Genomic DNA, 16,448 nt, shown 5'->3' with positions numbered 1-16,448 from the left:
ACCAACAGTGGGAGGTAGGACAGTAAAGGGGGGGGGGAAATAATCAAAGAGGAAAACAAACCATGTTTAGTAACAGGAATAAACAAATATGGCTGGAAGAACAACCCATATCTCAATAATAACCCTAAATGTTAATGGCTTAAACTCACCAATCAAGAGACACAGGCTAGTAGAATGGATCACAAAACAAGACCCAACAATATGCTGCCTACAGGAGACGCATTTGATAGGAAAAGACATACATAGGCTGAAGGTGAAAGGTTGGGAAAAATCATATCACTCATATGGACTTCGGAAACAAGCAGGCGTGTCCATACTCATATCAAATAAAATAGATTTCAAGCCAAAGTTAATCAAAAGAGATAAAGAGGGACACTACATACTGCTTAAGGGAACCATACACCAACAAGACATAACAATCATAAATATTTATGCCCCAAACAATGGTGCAGCTATGTTCATCAAACAAACTCTTCTCAAGTTCAAGAGTCTAATAGACCACCACACCATAATCATGGGAGACTTCAACACACCTCTCTCGCCACTGGACAGATCTTCCAAACAAAAGTTGAATAAGGAAACTATAGAACTCAATAACACTATTAATAACCTAGACCTAATTGACATAGATAGAGTATACCACCCAACATCAGGCAGTTACACTTTTTTCTCAGCAGCACATGGATCCTTCTCAAAAATAGATCATATATTATGTCACAGGGCAACTCTTAGACAATATAAAGGAGTAGAGATAATACCATGCATCTTATCTGATCATAATGGAATGAAACTGAAAATCAACGATAAAAGAAGGAAGGAGAAAGCATACATCACTTGGAGAATGAACAATAGGTTACTGAATGATCAATGGGTTATAGAAGACATCAAGGAGGAAATTAAAAAATTCTTAGAGATAAATGAAAACACAGACACAACATATCGGAATCTATGGGACACATTGAAAGCAGTTCTAAGAGGAAAATTCACTGCTTGGAGTTCATTCCTTAAAAAAAGAAAAAACCAACAAATAAATGATCTCATACTTCATCTCAAAATCCTTGAAAAAGAAGAGCAAAGCAACAGCAAAAGAAGTAGAAGGCAAGAAATAATTAAAATCAGAGATGAAATTAATGAAATAGAAACAAAAGAAACAATTGAAAAAATTGACAAAACTAAAAGTTGGTTCTTTGAAAAAATAAACAAAATCGACAGACCCTTAGTGATGCTAGCGAAGAGAAGAAGAGAGAGAACTCAAATTACTAGCATACGGGATGAAAAAGGCAATATCACAACAGACACTTCAGAAATACAGAAGATAATCAAAAACTATTTTGAATCCTTATACTCCAATAAATTAGAAGATAGTGAAGGCATAGATAAATTTCTTAAGTCATATGATCTGCCCAGATTGAGTCAGGAGGATATAGAAAACCTAAACAGACCAATATCAATGGAGGAAATAGAAGAAACCATAAAAAGACTACCAACTAAGAAAAGCCCAGGTCCGGATGGGTATACAGCAGAATTTTACAAAACCTTTAAAGAAGAACTAATACCAATACTTTTCAAGCTACTTCAGGAAATAGAAAAGGAGGGAGAACTTCCAAATTCATTCTATGAGGCCAACATCACCCTGATACCTAAACCAGACAAAGACACTTCAAAGAAAGAAAACTACAGACCAATATCTCTAATGAACCTAGATGCAAAAATCCTCAATAAAATTCTGGCGAATCGGATACAAAAACATATCAAAAAAATTGTACACCATGATCAAGTAGGATTCATCCCTGGGATGCAAGGCTGGTTCAATATACGGAAATCAATAAATGTTATTCACCACATCAATAGACTTAAAAATAAGAACCATATGATCATCTCGATAGATGCGGAAAAAGCATTCGACAAAGTACAGCATCCCTTTATGTTCAAAACTCTAGAAAAACTAGGGATAACAGGAACATACCTCAATATTGTAAAAGCAATCTATGCTAAGCCTCAGGCTAGCATCATTCTGAATGGAGAAAAACTGAAGGCATTCCCTCTAAAATCTGGAACAAGACAGGGATGCCCTCTCTCTCCACTTCTCTTCAACATAGTTCTCGAAACACTGGCCAGAGCAATTAGACAGATGAAAGAAATTAAAGGCATAAAAATAGGAAAAGAAGAACTTAAATTATCACTATTTGCAGATGATATGATTCTATACCTAGCAGACCCAAAAGGCTCTACAAAGAAACTATTAGAGCTAATAAATGAATTCAGCAAAGTGGCAGGATATAAAATCAACACGCATAAATCAAAGGCATTCCTGTATATCAGCGACAAATCCTCTGAAACGGAAATGAGGACAACAACTCCATTCAAAATATCTTCAAAAAAAATAAAATACTTGGGAATCAACCTAACAAAAGAGGTGAAAGACTTATACAATGAAAACTACAGAACCCTAAAGAGAGAAATAGAAGAAGATCTTAGAAGATGGAAAAATGTACCCTGTTCATGGATAGGCAGAACTAACATCATCAAAATGGCGATATTACCAAAAGTTCTCTATAGGTTTAATGCAATGCCAATCAAAATCCCAACGGCATTTCTTGTAGAAATAGAGAAAGCAATCATGAAATTCATATGGAAAAATAAAAGACCCAGAATAGCAAAAACAATGCTAAGCAAGAAGTGTGAATCAGGCGGTATAGCGATACCAGACTTCAAACTATACTACAGAGCAATAGTAACAAAAACAGCATGGTACTGGTACCAAAACAGGCGGGTGGACCAATGGTACAGAATAGAGGACACAGAAACCAATCCACAAAACTACAACTATCTTATATTTGATAAAGGGGCTAAAAGCATGCAATGGAGGAAGGATAGCATCTTCAACAAATGGTGCTGGGAAAACTGGAAATCCATATGCAACAAAATGAAACTGAATCCCTTTCTCTCGCCATGCACAAAAGTGAATTCAAAATGGATCAAGGAGCTTGATATCAAATCAGAGACACGCCGTCTGATAGAAGAAAAAGTTGGCTACGATCTACAGTTGGTGGGGTCGGGCTCCAAATTCCTCAATAGGACACCCATAGCACAAAAGTTAATAACTAGAATCAACAAATGGGACTTACTCAAACTAAAAAGTTTTTTCTCAGCAAAAGAAACAATAAGAGAGGTAAATAGGGAGCCTACACCCTGGGAACAAATCTTTACTCCTCACACTTCAGATAGAGCCCTAATATCCAGAGTATACAAAGAACTCAAAAAATTAGACAATAAGAGAACAAACAACCCAATCAACAAATGGGCCAAGGACCTGAACAGACACTTCTCAGAGGAGGACATACAGTCAATCAACAAGTACATGAAAAAATGCTCAACATCTCTAGCTGTCAGAGAAATGCAAATCAAAACCACTCTAAGATACCATCCCACTCCAGTAAGATTGGCAGCCATTAGGAAGTCAAACAACAACAAGTGCTGGCGAGGATGTGGGGAAAAGGGTACACTTTTACATTGCTGGTGGGACTGCAGATTGGTGCAGCCAATTTGGAAAGCAGTATGGAGATTTCTTGGAAAGCTGGGAATGGAGCCACCATTTGACCCAGCTATTCCCCTTCTTGGTCTATTCCCTAAAGACCTAAAAAGAGCATGCTACAGGGACACTGCTACATCGATGTTCATAGCAGCACAGTTCACAATAGCAAGACTGTGGAACCAACCTAGATGCCCTTCAATAGACGAATGGATAAAAAAAATGTGGCATTTATACACAATGGAGTATTACTCTGCATTAAAAAATGACAAAATCATAGAATTTACAGGGAAATGGATGGCATTAGAGCAGATTATGCTAAGTGAAGCTAGCCAATCCCTAAAAAACAAATGCCAAATGTCTTCTTTGATATAAGGAGAGTAACTAAGAACAGAGTAGGGACGAAGAGCAGGAGAAGATGATTAACATTTAACAGGGATGAGAGGTGGGAGGGAAAGGGAGAGAGAAGGGAAATTGCATGGTAATGGAAGGAGACCCTCAGGGTTATACAGTGGAGGAGGTAGAGAGAGAGGAGGGGAGGGGAGGGGAGAGGTGGGGAGGGGGGAGGGTGGAGGATGGGAAAGGCAGCGGAGCACAACAGACACTAGTATGGCAATTTGTAAATCAATGGATGTGTAACTGATGTGATTCTGCAATCTGTGTATGGGGTGAAGGTGGGAGTTCATAACCCACTTGAATCAAAGTGTGGAATATGATATGTCAAGAAATTTGTAATGTTTTGAACAACCCACAATAAAAAATTAAAAAAAAAATTGTTCTAGTTAGATCTTTTAGTCACAGCAACAAAAAAGCTGACTAAAACACCAAGTGTAGTGGCACATGCCTGTAATCTCAGCTACTCAGAAGGCTGAGGCAGGAGGATCACAAGTTAGAAGCCAGCCTGCAATTTATGGAGGCACTATCTCAAGATAAAATATAAATGGGCTAGGGATGTAGCTCAGTGGTAGAGTGCTTAACTAGAATACCTCAGGGGGTTCAATCCCCAGTACCACAAAAAAGGAAAAAAAAAACATTTAAATAATGTTTTAATATTTAAAGTTATAATTACTTTAATTTGGTTGCTAACATGGGAATCATATTCTGACCCAAAATTTCAAATTATAATTGCTTGCTATTTTGGTAAATTCAGTCTCTAATGCATTTTTACACTTATTATAGTCTCCTGAAACATGACTTATTCACCTGGGAGGGTTCCTTGGTTTTAAAGAACTAACTTGTGACAATTCACTCTCAGATGTTAACTTCAAAGTCCGGATAATCTACAATCAAAAAAGAAGTGTTGTTATTCATGTGTGAACTTTCTTTTGTCACAAATACTGCTTAAAGAGTAAGATTTTAGAAGGAAAACTTAGTTATTTCTTTAATGTATTCAAGGCTTGATTTTGGGTACTTGAAGGAAAGAATGCAAGAAAATGTTTTTCACTTTTACCCTAAAGAAATTTAAATTTTTCTGAAAGTATTTATTAAAAAGATAACAATACCAGGTGCTGGCTAATAAATGGGATACAGCTATACAATTTCTGCTCAGATTCGTTTTGTATTTGTGTTGTTATTTTCAAACATTCTCTCTCTCTTCTTTCCTTCATCTTCCTAACTAAACTAAGAGGAAAGACCAAATTTTATCACTTTTTTCACCACCTAGTGCCTCATGTGTAACACACAGGAAATTACTATTGTTGTTTTCAGAATTATAGCTGGAGGAAGGCCAGGCCAAATTAGATGGTGGCAAACTCTTCAACTTTCTTTTAAAGTTAAGACTTTGGAGGCAGGTAAACCAATGGCTTCTATTCTATACCTCAAGTGAGTCAAAATATTTGATTATATATGGGAAATGAGACCTGATGACTCAAAGATTGATAGAGCAGGATCTATACCCTTAGAGAATGATGCAGAAATCAGCAAAGAGTATATACGGTGAATCTTTTTCTGTCAAAATATCTTAAAAGAAGATGTTTCTATTTTTGCCCAATTCTGCCCCCTAGGCACAAGATTAGATGACAGAAGATAGCTGATGCAACTTGTCTCCTGACTTACACATTCTGGGAGAATTAAGGGAAAAAAATTAATATGATTTTAAGATAAATTTTAAGATAAGACTACAATCTGGGCTGGGGGTGTAGCTTAGTGGTAGAGCGCTTGCTTAACACGCATGAGGCACTGGGTTTGATCCTCAGCACCACATAAAAACAAATAAATAAAATAAAAGTATTGTGTCCATCTACAACTAAAAAAATTTAAGAGTACATCCATCCCTAAAATGTTTATGAGAAGAAAATAGAGTTTCATTTATTTTACTTCTCCTATTTATTCTTATTTTTTATTCAGGTGTCCTAGAAATCTCGCTATAGTTTTGACCTTAAGTGTCTCCCAAAGGTCCATGTGATAAAGGATTGATCCCCAATGTAGCACCAGTAAGAAGGAAAAACCTAAAGGGAGATTTTAGGTCAATGGGGGTGTGCAGTCAAAGGAAACAGCTTAACCACTTTCTCTCTTTTCCTTCCTGGCCATGCAATGAGTAAGGTTTTGATTTGCCTATGGTGATCTGTCACCATAGGTCCAAAAGCAGTGATACCAACCAATCATGGACTTAAATCTTCAGAACTCTCAGCCAAAATACAACTTTTTTCTTTATAAGTTTGATTAACTCAGTTATTATCATAGTGACAGAAAGTTAACACAAACCTTGACTTGCATCTCAATGTTATGGTAACTTGCTCTCAGATCATTTGCTATGAAGACCTTATTGTCCTATTTTCCTAAGTGATTAAAAAATAATAATAAAATGCTAAAAAAAAAAAAGGTTAATTGTTTATCTTAACAGTTCAAATACCTAAGAATTCTAAATCCTTGACTTTGGACAGTTTGACTTGTGAATTTTCAACTTTAGTGTGAAAGACAATATGCATTCAATAAAAACCATACTTTGATTTTTTAAATTTGGATCTTTACCCTAGGCTAACAATATGTGATCAGATTCTCTCTCACAACGTGGGGCAGTGACAGAAAGTCCCGCAGTGATGAGAATAAACAATCAACATTCTATAGTGTACTGTGTTGCTTAGCTGCACTGTTCAGTCAGGTTAATTTAAAAACATTTTTGACTTATGATATTCTCAACTTAGGATGAGTTTATTAGGATGTAACCCCATTGTAAATAATCCCATCATAAACTGAGGAGCATCTGTATAGGCTAGGATAATCTGAAAAACAAATTTAAATCTTAAACACCATATTCCAAAGCATGTAAAGTAAGTTGCACAGAACTAATTCAGATTCTAAATTATTAAAATTACCTGATTCAGGTCACAGTATGTCCTCAGAGAAGGTGCTGATTTTAACTCTTTTGCTATCTTCATAGCTGCATCCAAATCATTTTTTTTCTCTTCAATGTAGCTTTTAGCCGTTATTAAATTTGATAAATAATCATCTGTACTTCTTACAAGTTCTTCACACCAGTTCTTTTTCCTTCATTTAAGACACCAGAGTTATTTCACAATATTTCATAAAAATTAAAAGTGAATTTTATAAAGATGAACAGCATTTGAAAGGGTAATTTCACTAGGTGATGAATTTAAATAAAATAACATGGTTAAATGAGGCATATAATAACTGAACAGTGCCTAAAAGGGTAATTTTATTGATAAACCAACATAATAGCATGGTCAAATAAGGGACTTAAATCAACTGAAATGTATTCTAGTTGAACAATATGGACATGTAGAGAAAAAAAGGAGGGTTTTTAAAAGAATATAATTATTATGTCACAAATGGATCTGTCACAGAATTAGAAGTAAAAGAAACTCTAGGACCCTCTACCTAACACTAAGAGAAATCCTCACTGAATCTATCCTGTAGTCTGTTGGGCCCTTACAAAGATTATCTATACTCAATTTTCACAAGGATATTCCAGCACATTTAAAAATTTCCAACAAAAGATACAAATTACATGAATATAAAATACAGCTTTAAAACAGACATCACCAAAGTAGAATTTAGTTATCAATCAACTATAATGTCCAAAAATAATCAGGAAGATTATGTAGTTAATTCTTCATTACTTATAACTATTACTCAAACCCATGTCTGTACTTATGGTATAATTATCTTATTGTGGCTAAAAAGATCATTGAAAATTGTAGTGCTTAACCTATCAATCATTTCATTCATTAAACATAAAATAACTTCTCATTATTTTCCCCCAAATCAAATCTGGCCCCTAACAAAACAGTTGGCCAGCACCAAACAGAATCTATCTAATAAAGGCTTAGAAGGTAAAGAGATATTTCAAAAACCTTTTGGTAATTGTATATCTAATCTTTGTAAGTAATTTTCTTAGAGGAAAAATGGTCATTTAGCTAAATTACAGTATGTTTCTAAAAACTCATGCACATGGAATGACATCAGCAAAATGGTATACTAGGAAGCCCTGATTACCCCAAGGAAACATGGAAAATAAAAACAACAAAAAGGGCTGGAGTTGTGCCTGGCGTGTGAGGCACTGGATTTGATTCTCAGCACCACATATAAATAAGTAAAGTCAAGTTCCACTGACAACTAAAACAAATATAAAACAACAACAAAAACAACCCCAAAACCAAAAACTGGCTAAAATAATCTAACAGGAACTCTAGAAAACAGTCAAAGGTCTACAGCAACCAAGAGAATGCCTAATTAAGAAAAAGTCACATTCAAAATGGTAGGAAATTCTGTGGCATTTTTACTTTCCTTTGATCATCATCTCAATATAGAAGCAGACTGGAGGGAGGACAGCAGACTTTTTTGTAAAGGTCTAGCCTGTTTGATGTTACTTGGAGGGGATATGGCTCAAGCGGTAGCGTGCTCGCCTGGCATGCGTGCGGCCTGGGTTCGATCCTCAGCACCACATACAAACAATCAAAGATGTTGTGTCCGCCAAAAACTAAAAAATGAATATTAAAAAATTCTCTCTCTCTCTCTCTCTTAAAAAAAAAAAAAAACATGACACAAGTGTATACTGTTGCAAATAACTAGTTAGTTTTTTGGTACTGGGGATTGAACCTGGAGGCACTTGACCACTGAGCTACATATCCTTGGTTCTTTTTTAGACAAGGTCTCACAACTGCCCAGGCTGGCTTCAAATTTGCAATCCTCCTGCCTCAGCCTCCCAAATTGCTGGGATTACAGGTGTGTTCCCCCACACAGCTAGAAACTCATTTTAGATCTAAAGACACACATAGTTGAAAGTGAAGAGAGAAAAAGATATCTCATTCAGAGAGTAACCAAAAGAGCTGGGGTATGTATACTAACATCAGACAAAACATACTTTAATATTAGAATTATAAACATACACACCCCAAACATCAGAACCCTAAATATATAAAGATAGATTACAGAATTATACACTTATTCTTTTCTTTTCATAAACTGGCAGATTATAGACAAATAATAAAATAATAATTGGAGACTTCAATACTCCAACTTCAATAATGCATAAAAAAATCCAAACAGAATCAGTAAAGAAATAGATCATTTCAGCAAAGATGTAAACCAATTGGACCTAACAGATATTCAGAACACTTCACCCAGCAATAGGAGAAACTCCTTCCTTCCTTCCTATCAAACTCTACCACTAAGCTACATCCCCAGTCCTGTTCATTATTTATTTATTTATTTATTTATTGTGGTGCTGGGGATTAAACCCAGGGCCTTGTGTATGTGAGGCATGCACTCTACCAATTGAGCTATATTCCCTAGCCCTTGTTCATTTTTAATTTTGAGACAGAGCCTAAGTTGCAGAGGCTGGTCTCCTCTTGCTTCAACCTACTGAGTTACTGGGATTATAAGGATGTGCCATTGCACCTGGATGAGAAACACATTTTCAAGTGTACATGTAACATTTTCCAAGATAGATTCTGTTAGGCTATATCACAAGTCTTACTATACTTAAAAGATTAAAATCATACAAAAAATCTTTTCTGATTATTACTAATGAAACTAGAAACAATCAAACAGGAAGATCACCACAGATATGTAAATATTACAGAATATGCTTCTAAACCTCAATGGGTAAAAGAAGAAATTCCAAGGGAAATTAGGAAATAATGCTGAAACAAATGAAGTAAAAACACAAAATATTCATAGTTTTGAGATGGACATTTATAGCTATAAACAATTATATTTTCAAAGTCTAAGGATATAGTTCAAAGTACATTGCCTTACCTAGCATGTGCATGGCCCTGGATTCAATCCCCAGAATCACAAAAAATAAAATAATTAAAAATTAAATTAAAAAGAGCTTTCAAATTGGTCCTGATGGCACATGCCTGTAATCCCAGCTACTGAAGAGGCTGAGGACCCACAAATTTGAGGGTTGGCAATTTAGTGAGATCCATTCTCAAAAAGAAAATAAAAAGAGTTGGGATGTAACTCAGTGATAGAGTACCACTCTGTTCAACTCCCAGTACCTTGCAAAAAAAAAAAAAAAAAAGAAAACTTTGAAAAGCACAATCTAAACTTTATACTCCATAAAGAACTACAAAAAGAACAAACTAAACTCAAAGATGGTAGGAGGAGGGAAATAAAGATTACAGAGAGAAAAAATGGAGAACTGTCAGTCATGGTGGAACACACCTGCAATCCCAGCTAATCAGGAGGCTGACACAGGAGGATTACAAGTTTGAGGGTAGTGTGGACAATTTAGTGAGGTCCTGTTTCAAAATAAATATTTTTTTAAAGGCTGGAGATGTAGCCAACTGGTAGAGTGCTTAAGTGTGAAGCCCTCATTTTAATCCCTAGGCCCACACAAAACAAAAATAAAACAAACAAAAAAAAAAAAAAAAAGGAAAGAGAAAAATAAAAGAGCAAATAACAGAGAAAATGAACTAAAAATATGATTCTAAAAATTAAAAGTGACAAATCTAGATATACTAAAAAAAGAGAAGTATCAAATTACTAAAATCAGAAAGAAAATGAGCACTTACTACCAATTTTACAGAAATAAAAAGGATTATGAGACTATTACTAATGAAGTTGACAAATTCCTAGAAACATAACCTATCAAGACTCACTCATAAAGAATTACAAAATATGAACAGACTGATAATAAAGAGAGAATCAGTAATCAAAAATTTCCCCAGAAATAAAAGCCTTGTGCCAGATGGCATCATCATTATATTAGCTTCATGCTATAATGAAATACCTGACAAAGGCTACTTATGAAATAAAGAGGGTTTATTTTGGTCAACAATTATGGAGGTTCAAGCCCAAGATTGGGAGGCTCTACTGTATTTGGGTCTTTGGTGAGGGCTGCACATCATAGTGGGAGTGAATAGTCATACCTTGAATGGGACGGGCAGAGGATGGGTAGAAAATAGGTTTGGGGTTCTGTAATCCTCTGATTTTTTTGGTTTTGCTTTTTTTTTTTTTTGGCAGTACTGGGGATTCAACTCAAGGATACTCTACTGCTGAGTTATACCCTGAGCCCTTTTTATTTTGAGACATAGTCTCACTAAATTGCTGAGGCTGGCCTTGACCTCGAAGTCTTCCTGCCTCAGCCTCCTGAGTAGCTGGGATCACAGGTGTGTGCCAGACTTCCACATCCCCTTTATCTTCAATGACTTAAGAACTTCCTCATAGGACCCACCTGTTAAAATTCCATAGGAGCCAGGCGAAGTGGCACATGCCTATAATCCCAGAGGCTCAGAAGTCTGAGGCAGGAGGATCGTGAGTTCAAAGCCAGCCTCAGCAATGGTGAGACACTGAGCAACTCAGTGAGACCCTGTCTCTAAATAAAATACAAAATGGGGCTGGGGATATGGCTCAGTGGTTTAGTGCCCTTGAGTTTAATCCCCGGTACAAAAACAACAACAACAAAACACTGAGCCATATCCCAGTCCTTTTGAGGCAGCATTTGCTAAATTACTGGAGTCTCCCTAAATTGCTAAGGCTGGTCTTGAATTTGCAACCCTTTCTGCTTCAGCCTCCTGAATTGCTGGGATTACAGGTGTGCACCATCTTAAAAAAAAAAAAAAAGCATAAAAAGAAACTAGCAGGGCTGGGATTGTGGCTCAGAGGTACAGCGCTTACCTAGCATGTGTGAGGCACTGGGTTCGATCCTCAGCACCATAAATACAAAGATACTGTGTCCACCTATAACTAAAAAATAAATATATAAAAAAGAAACTAGCAGACCAAATTCAGCAACACAATGAAAGGATTATATTCTATGACCAAATGGGATTTATTCCTGGACTGCAAGGATGGTTCTATATATATATGCATGAATTGATATGCACATTAACAAACATAAACAGAAAACCCTACTTGGTTGTTATCAATTGATGTTCAACACCTTTTCATGATAAAATTACCCAAAAAGCTAGAAAAAAGAAACTACCTTAATATAATAAAGACCACATATGAAAAACTTACAATGAATGCCATACTCAGTAGTAAAGACTGAAAGCTTCTCTTGTAAGACTAGGAACAAGACAAGGATATTCATTTTTGTCACTTCTATGCCACAACATATTGGAAGTAGTAGTCAAAGACATCAGGAAATTCAAATTGGAGGGGAGGAAGTAAAAATTCTTTTTATACATAACATGATCTTAAACCTAAAGAAAACCCTAAAGAAGCCAAAAAGGCAAATAAATGTATTTTGCAAAAACGGAGCCTATAAAATCAACACACACAAATAAAGCTCTGTTTCTATGCAGTAACAATGAACACCAAAAAAAAAAAAAAAAAAAAAATTAGGAGAATAATTCCTTTTACAATAGCACTGATAAGAAAATACTGGAGCTTACATCACCAAGATAGCTGAGTAGGAGAGCCCAGCCTTCACCTTACTCCTTGAGGAGGAATAAGGATAAATCCTTGAGGTGGAGTAACTACCCAAGGAAAATACCTTGGTAAAACCCACAAAGTGTGAATGAAAGACTGAGCCACCTGTGTGCTGCATGGGACTGAATAAAAATCTGCAGTGATATGGTAAGAAAAAAGGTCTTACTTGGTTATGTCACTGCTCCTTCAAGGTGACACACAGTCACACAGAGAAAAATCCTCAGGGTCCACAGCCTCAAGACAGGGAAAAGAGAATAGGGATAGCAAACATGCAACTTCCTTGGCATTCTAGAAGCTTTTTAGAAAATCTATTTGATTCTCAACTCACCCAGAACCTAGGAAAAAAAACTGAATGTGCTAGACCATACAAGGCCAGATAGGAAGAAAGAAAGAAGATGGAGCCTACAGAGAACACATACAATTTTTTGTGAAAGCACAGCATGCCTGTCAGCAGTTTTGTTTGACCAGCTAACAACAGCCCACTGGGCTAATCTGGTCACTTCCAGAAGAGGTTGGAATTGCTACTTGGCCTGCCTTCCAATCTAATATCACTTCATAACCTGGGGTCCTTCAGGAAGGGAGAAGACTCCCTAGCAAATTTTGAAAGCTAGTAGGTCACACTTGGAAGTTTAAATAGCACTCCCTTGTGACTATAAAGACGATCTCAGGTAGAAGCTAGAGAGAAAAAAAAGAAAAGGAATTTAAAAAAAGATCTCATAGCTGGGAACAGTGGTACACACCTGTAATCCCAGGGCCTTGGGAAACTGAGGCAGAAGAATTGCAAGTTCAAAGCCAGCCTCAGTAACTTAGTGATGCCCTAAGCAACATGGCAAGATCTTGTCTCAAAATAAAAAAATAGAAAGTGCTGGGAATGTAGCTCAGTGGCTAAGTGCCCTGGGTTCAATCCCTGGTACCAGGGGGAAAAAAAAAAAAAAGGATCTCACAAAACCAGAGGGAGACCAATAGATTAGAGGAAGGGGATCTAGAGGGAGAGAGAAAGAACATATGCATATACTGAGAAATGAAATCTACAAAATTACGCTACATCCATGTATAAATATACCACAGTAAACTGTGATAATATATAATGTACTAATTATATATTAAAGTAGTTCAAGTGGGTGGAGAGGGAAAAGAAAGGGGAATGAAATTGATCAAATTACATTATGTTCAAATATGCCATCATGAATCCCACTATTATGTATAATCATAATATACTAATAAAAACAAAAAGACTACCTGATCCTGACCAGAGTGTAGTAAGACCAAAGTTGAGAATAACAATATGCACCAGTCTTCATTGAGCTGATAATTTAAGCAGTCCTAAAGTCCACCTGCATACCTCATGCTGGGTGGAATAAGACTAAGTTATGGATATCAACATTGTTCACTGTGCTAGTTCTTACCCACTGAGGAATTTCAACTGTGCTCCCAAAGCCTCAAGCACCACTGAAGACTCTACTGATGGAGGAAGAAGATCACAACAGTACTAAGAAATATACCCTGTGAGCCACCAGATGAGTGGCAATTGCAGCACACACTCAGCAGCTCAACTTAATTGCATATCACAATCAGCTGTCTTGTGAAACAGCCGAACAAAGCCATTGCTACACCTGAATTCACAGCAAACACAGCAGCCCAGATACATCAAGAACCTGAAGGAAAGCTCTGACAGCCCAAGGGACATGACTATCTGGCCGAGCCAGATTAGAGGTTGGTATAAACAGCAAAATTCTATCAGTTACAAAGCTAGAAAAAGCTAGAGAAGGTGTTTAACTCTGAAAAATCTGTAAACAGCAATGTAAGGACACAGGATTACAAAGACATAGGAAATCATGACACCACCAAAAGACTCTCCAAAGCTCAAACAGTGGTCCTTTTATAGGAGGTAAGATTGGGCTGGGACTGTGGCTCAGCAGTAGCGCACTTGCCCGCCATGTGTGAGGCACTGGGTTCATTCTCAGCACTCCATATAAATAAATAAAATAAAGGTCTATAAACAACTAAAAAAAATTTTTTAAAAAAGAAGGTAAGACTTATGAAATGTCAGAAAAAGAATTCAGAATAATTCTCTTTTAAAAGTGGAGTGAATTCCAAGACTTTATAGATAAGAAATTGAATGAAATTTGGAAAACAATACATTAACAGAATGAGAAATTTGGCAAAGAAATAAAAACAATTTTTAAAAAACAAATACAAATCCTAAAATGAATACAATGGCCAAACTTAAAAATGCAATAGGGAGCTTCAACAAGCCAGCATGTGATAGCTCAGCGCCCCCTGCTACTTGGGGGGGGGGGGTGGCTGAGGCAGGAGGATTGCAATTTCGAAGAAGTCTAGGCAATTTACCAAAACTCGTCTCAAAATTTTAAAAAGACTGGTCATATAGATCGGTGGTAGAGCACTCGTGGGCTAAATCCCCCGTACAGGGAAAAAGAAAGAAAACTTTACTAGCCAGCTTGATCAAACTCAAGAATCAGTGAGCTTGAAGGCAGAATATTTGAAATTACTCAATCATAGGAACAAAAAGAAAGAAAAAAGAACTATACATAATGAAAAAAGTTTATGGGAATTATGAGACACCATCAAGAGACCAAACTTACAAAAACAGGAATTTAAGTAGATGAAGAAAAAATAGGGCCAGAAAGCATACTTAAGGAAATATTAGATGACAACTTCCCTAATTTGAGGAAAGAAGCCAACATCCAGGTACAGGAAGCACAGAGATTGCTAACTGAATACAATCCAGAGAGGAGTTCACCAAGACACATAATAATTAAACTATCAACAAAAAATTCTAAGAGCAGCAAGAGAAAAGACATACATTACTTATAAAGGATTCTCAACACAAATAACAACAGATTTCTCAGCAGAAATCCTGTAGGCCGGGAGAATGGATGATATATTCAAAGTATTTGAGGAAAAATAGCCAACCAAGAATACTGACAAAGCTATCCTTTAGAAATAGAAGACAGATAAAGACATTCCCAGACAAACAAAAGCTGAGGAAATTCATTAACATCAGACCTGTCTTGTGAGTAATGCTTAAGGAAGTACTTAAAACTGAAAGAGCATTAATATGTAACACAAAGCATATGAAAATATAAAATTCATAGGTAATAGTAAACATTCACATACAATTTTTAAAAAACTGTGTAATACCACAATCCCAAGGAATAAACCACTTATACCCCACATAGGAAGATTAAAAGACAAAAAATAATTGAAAATAATAATCACAGAATGTCAATGGATAGGCAATGTAAAAAGATGTAAACTGAAAATATTAAAAATTCAAAATGTGGGGAGAAAAGGAGTTATAATATACAGTTTTTCCTTTCTTTCTGTGATCAATGTCAAGTAGACATTTGTTCAAATAATGTGTTATAACTATGTTTCTAATAAGCCCCATTGTAACCTCCAAACTAAAACATATAAGTAGTACACTAAAATTAAAAAGCAAAAAATCAAGTGATGAAAAAAAGGAAAAGAACAAAGGGTCTACAAAACAACTATAAATCAAGCAATAAGCAACAAAATGGCAGCAGGAAGTCCTTACCTATCAATAATTACTTTGGATGTGAATGGATTAAAATTCTCCAACTAAAGGGCACAAAGTGACAGAATAGATTTAAAAACAAAGATCCAACTATGCCACCTAAAAGAGATACTTGTTTCTTTAGTAAGGACATACACAGACCAAAAAGGAATGGAGAGAAAAGATAGTCCAAGGAAATGGAAACCAAAAAGGATCAAGAGTAGCTGTATTTCTTTCAGAGAAAATAGACTTTAAAGTCAAAAACTATAGAAACAGGCAAACAATGATAAAAGAGCCAATATAACAAGAAAATAAAAACAATTATAAAATATAAGCACCTAACACTGGAACACCTAAATACGTAAAACAAACATTAACAAATCTTAAGGGATAGACTGCAGTACAAAGTAACAGTAGGGGGCTCAACACCCTGCTTACATCAGTGAATAGATCATCCAGAAAGAAAATTAACAAAGAAACATGGGATTTAAACTATATGTTTAGGGCTGGGGTTGTGGCTCAGCGGTAGAGTGC

The 16,448-nt window shown here is 36.0% G+C and overlaps 1 protein-coding gene across 2 annotated transcripts in view; it reads right to left on the bottom strand.

The window, feature by feature from the left end:
• Window positions 1-16,448, bottom strand: part of Rnf17 (ring finger protein 17) — a 115,389-nt gene that overhangs the window by 74,905 nt on the left and 24,036 nt on the right. For both annotated transcript variants that reach the window (XM_046446941.1, XM_046446951.1), the window contains exons 7-8: window positions 6,847-7,018; window positions 4,736-4,812 (exon numbers count right to left, since the gene is read on the bottom strand). In XM_046446941.1, the coding sequence (XP_046302897.1) occupies window positions 4,736-4,812; window positions 6,847-7,018 (249 nt within the window). The remainder of the gene's footprint in view (window positions 1-4,735; window positions 4,813-6,846; window positions 7,019-16,448) is intronic.

Source organism: Marmota monax, unplaced genomic scaffold, assembly GCF_021218885.2.
Source record: "Marmota monax isolate L192 unplaced genomic scaffold, Marmota_monax_Labrador192_F-V1.1 WCK01_AAM20220418_F8-fsc00043, whole genome shotgun sequence".
Lineage (NCBI taxonomy): Eukaryota > Metazoa > Chordata > Mammalia > Rodentia > Sciuridae > Marmota > Marmota monax.
The sequence above is the reverse complement of the archived record's forward strand: the minus strand, read 5'-3'. Positions and strand labels throughout refer to the sequence as shown.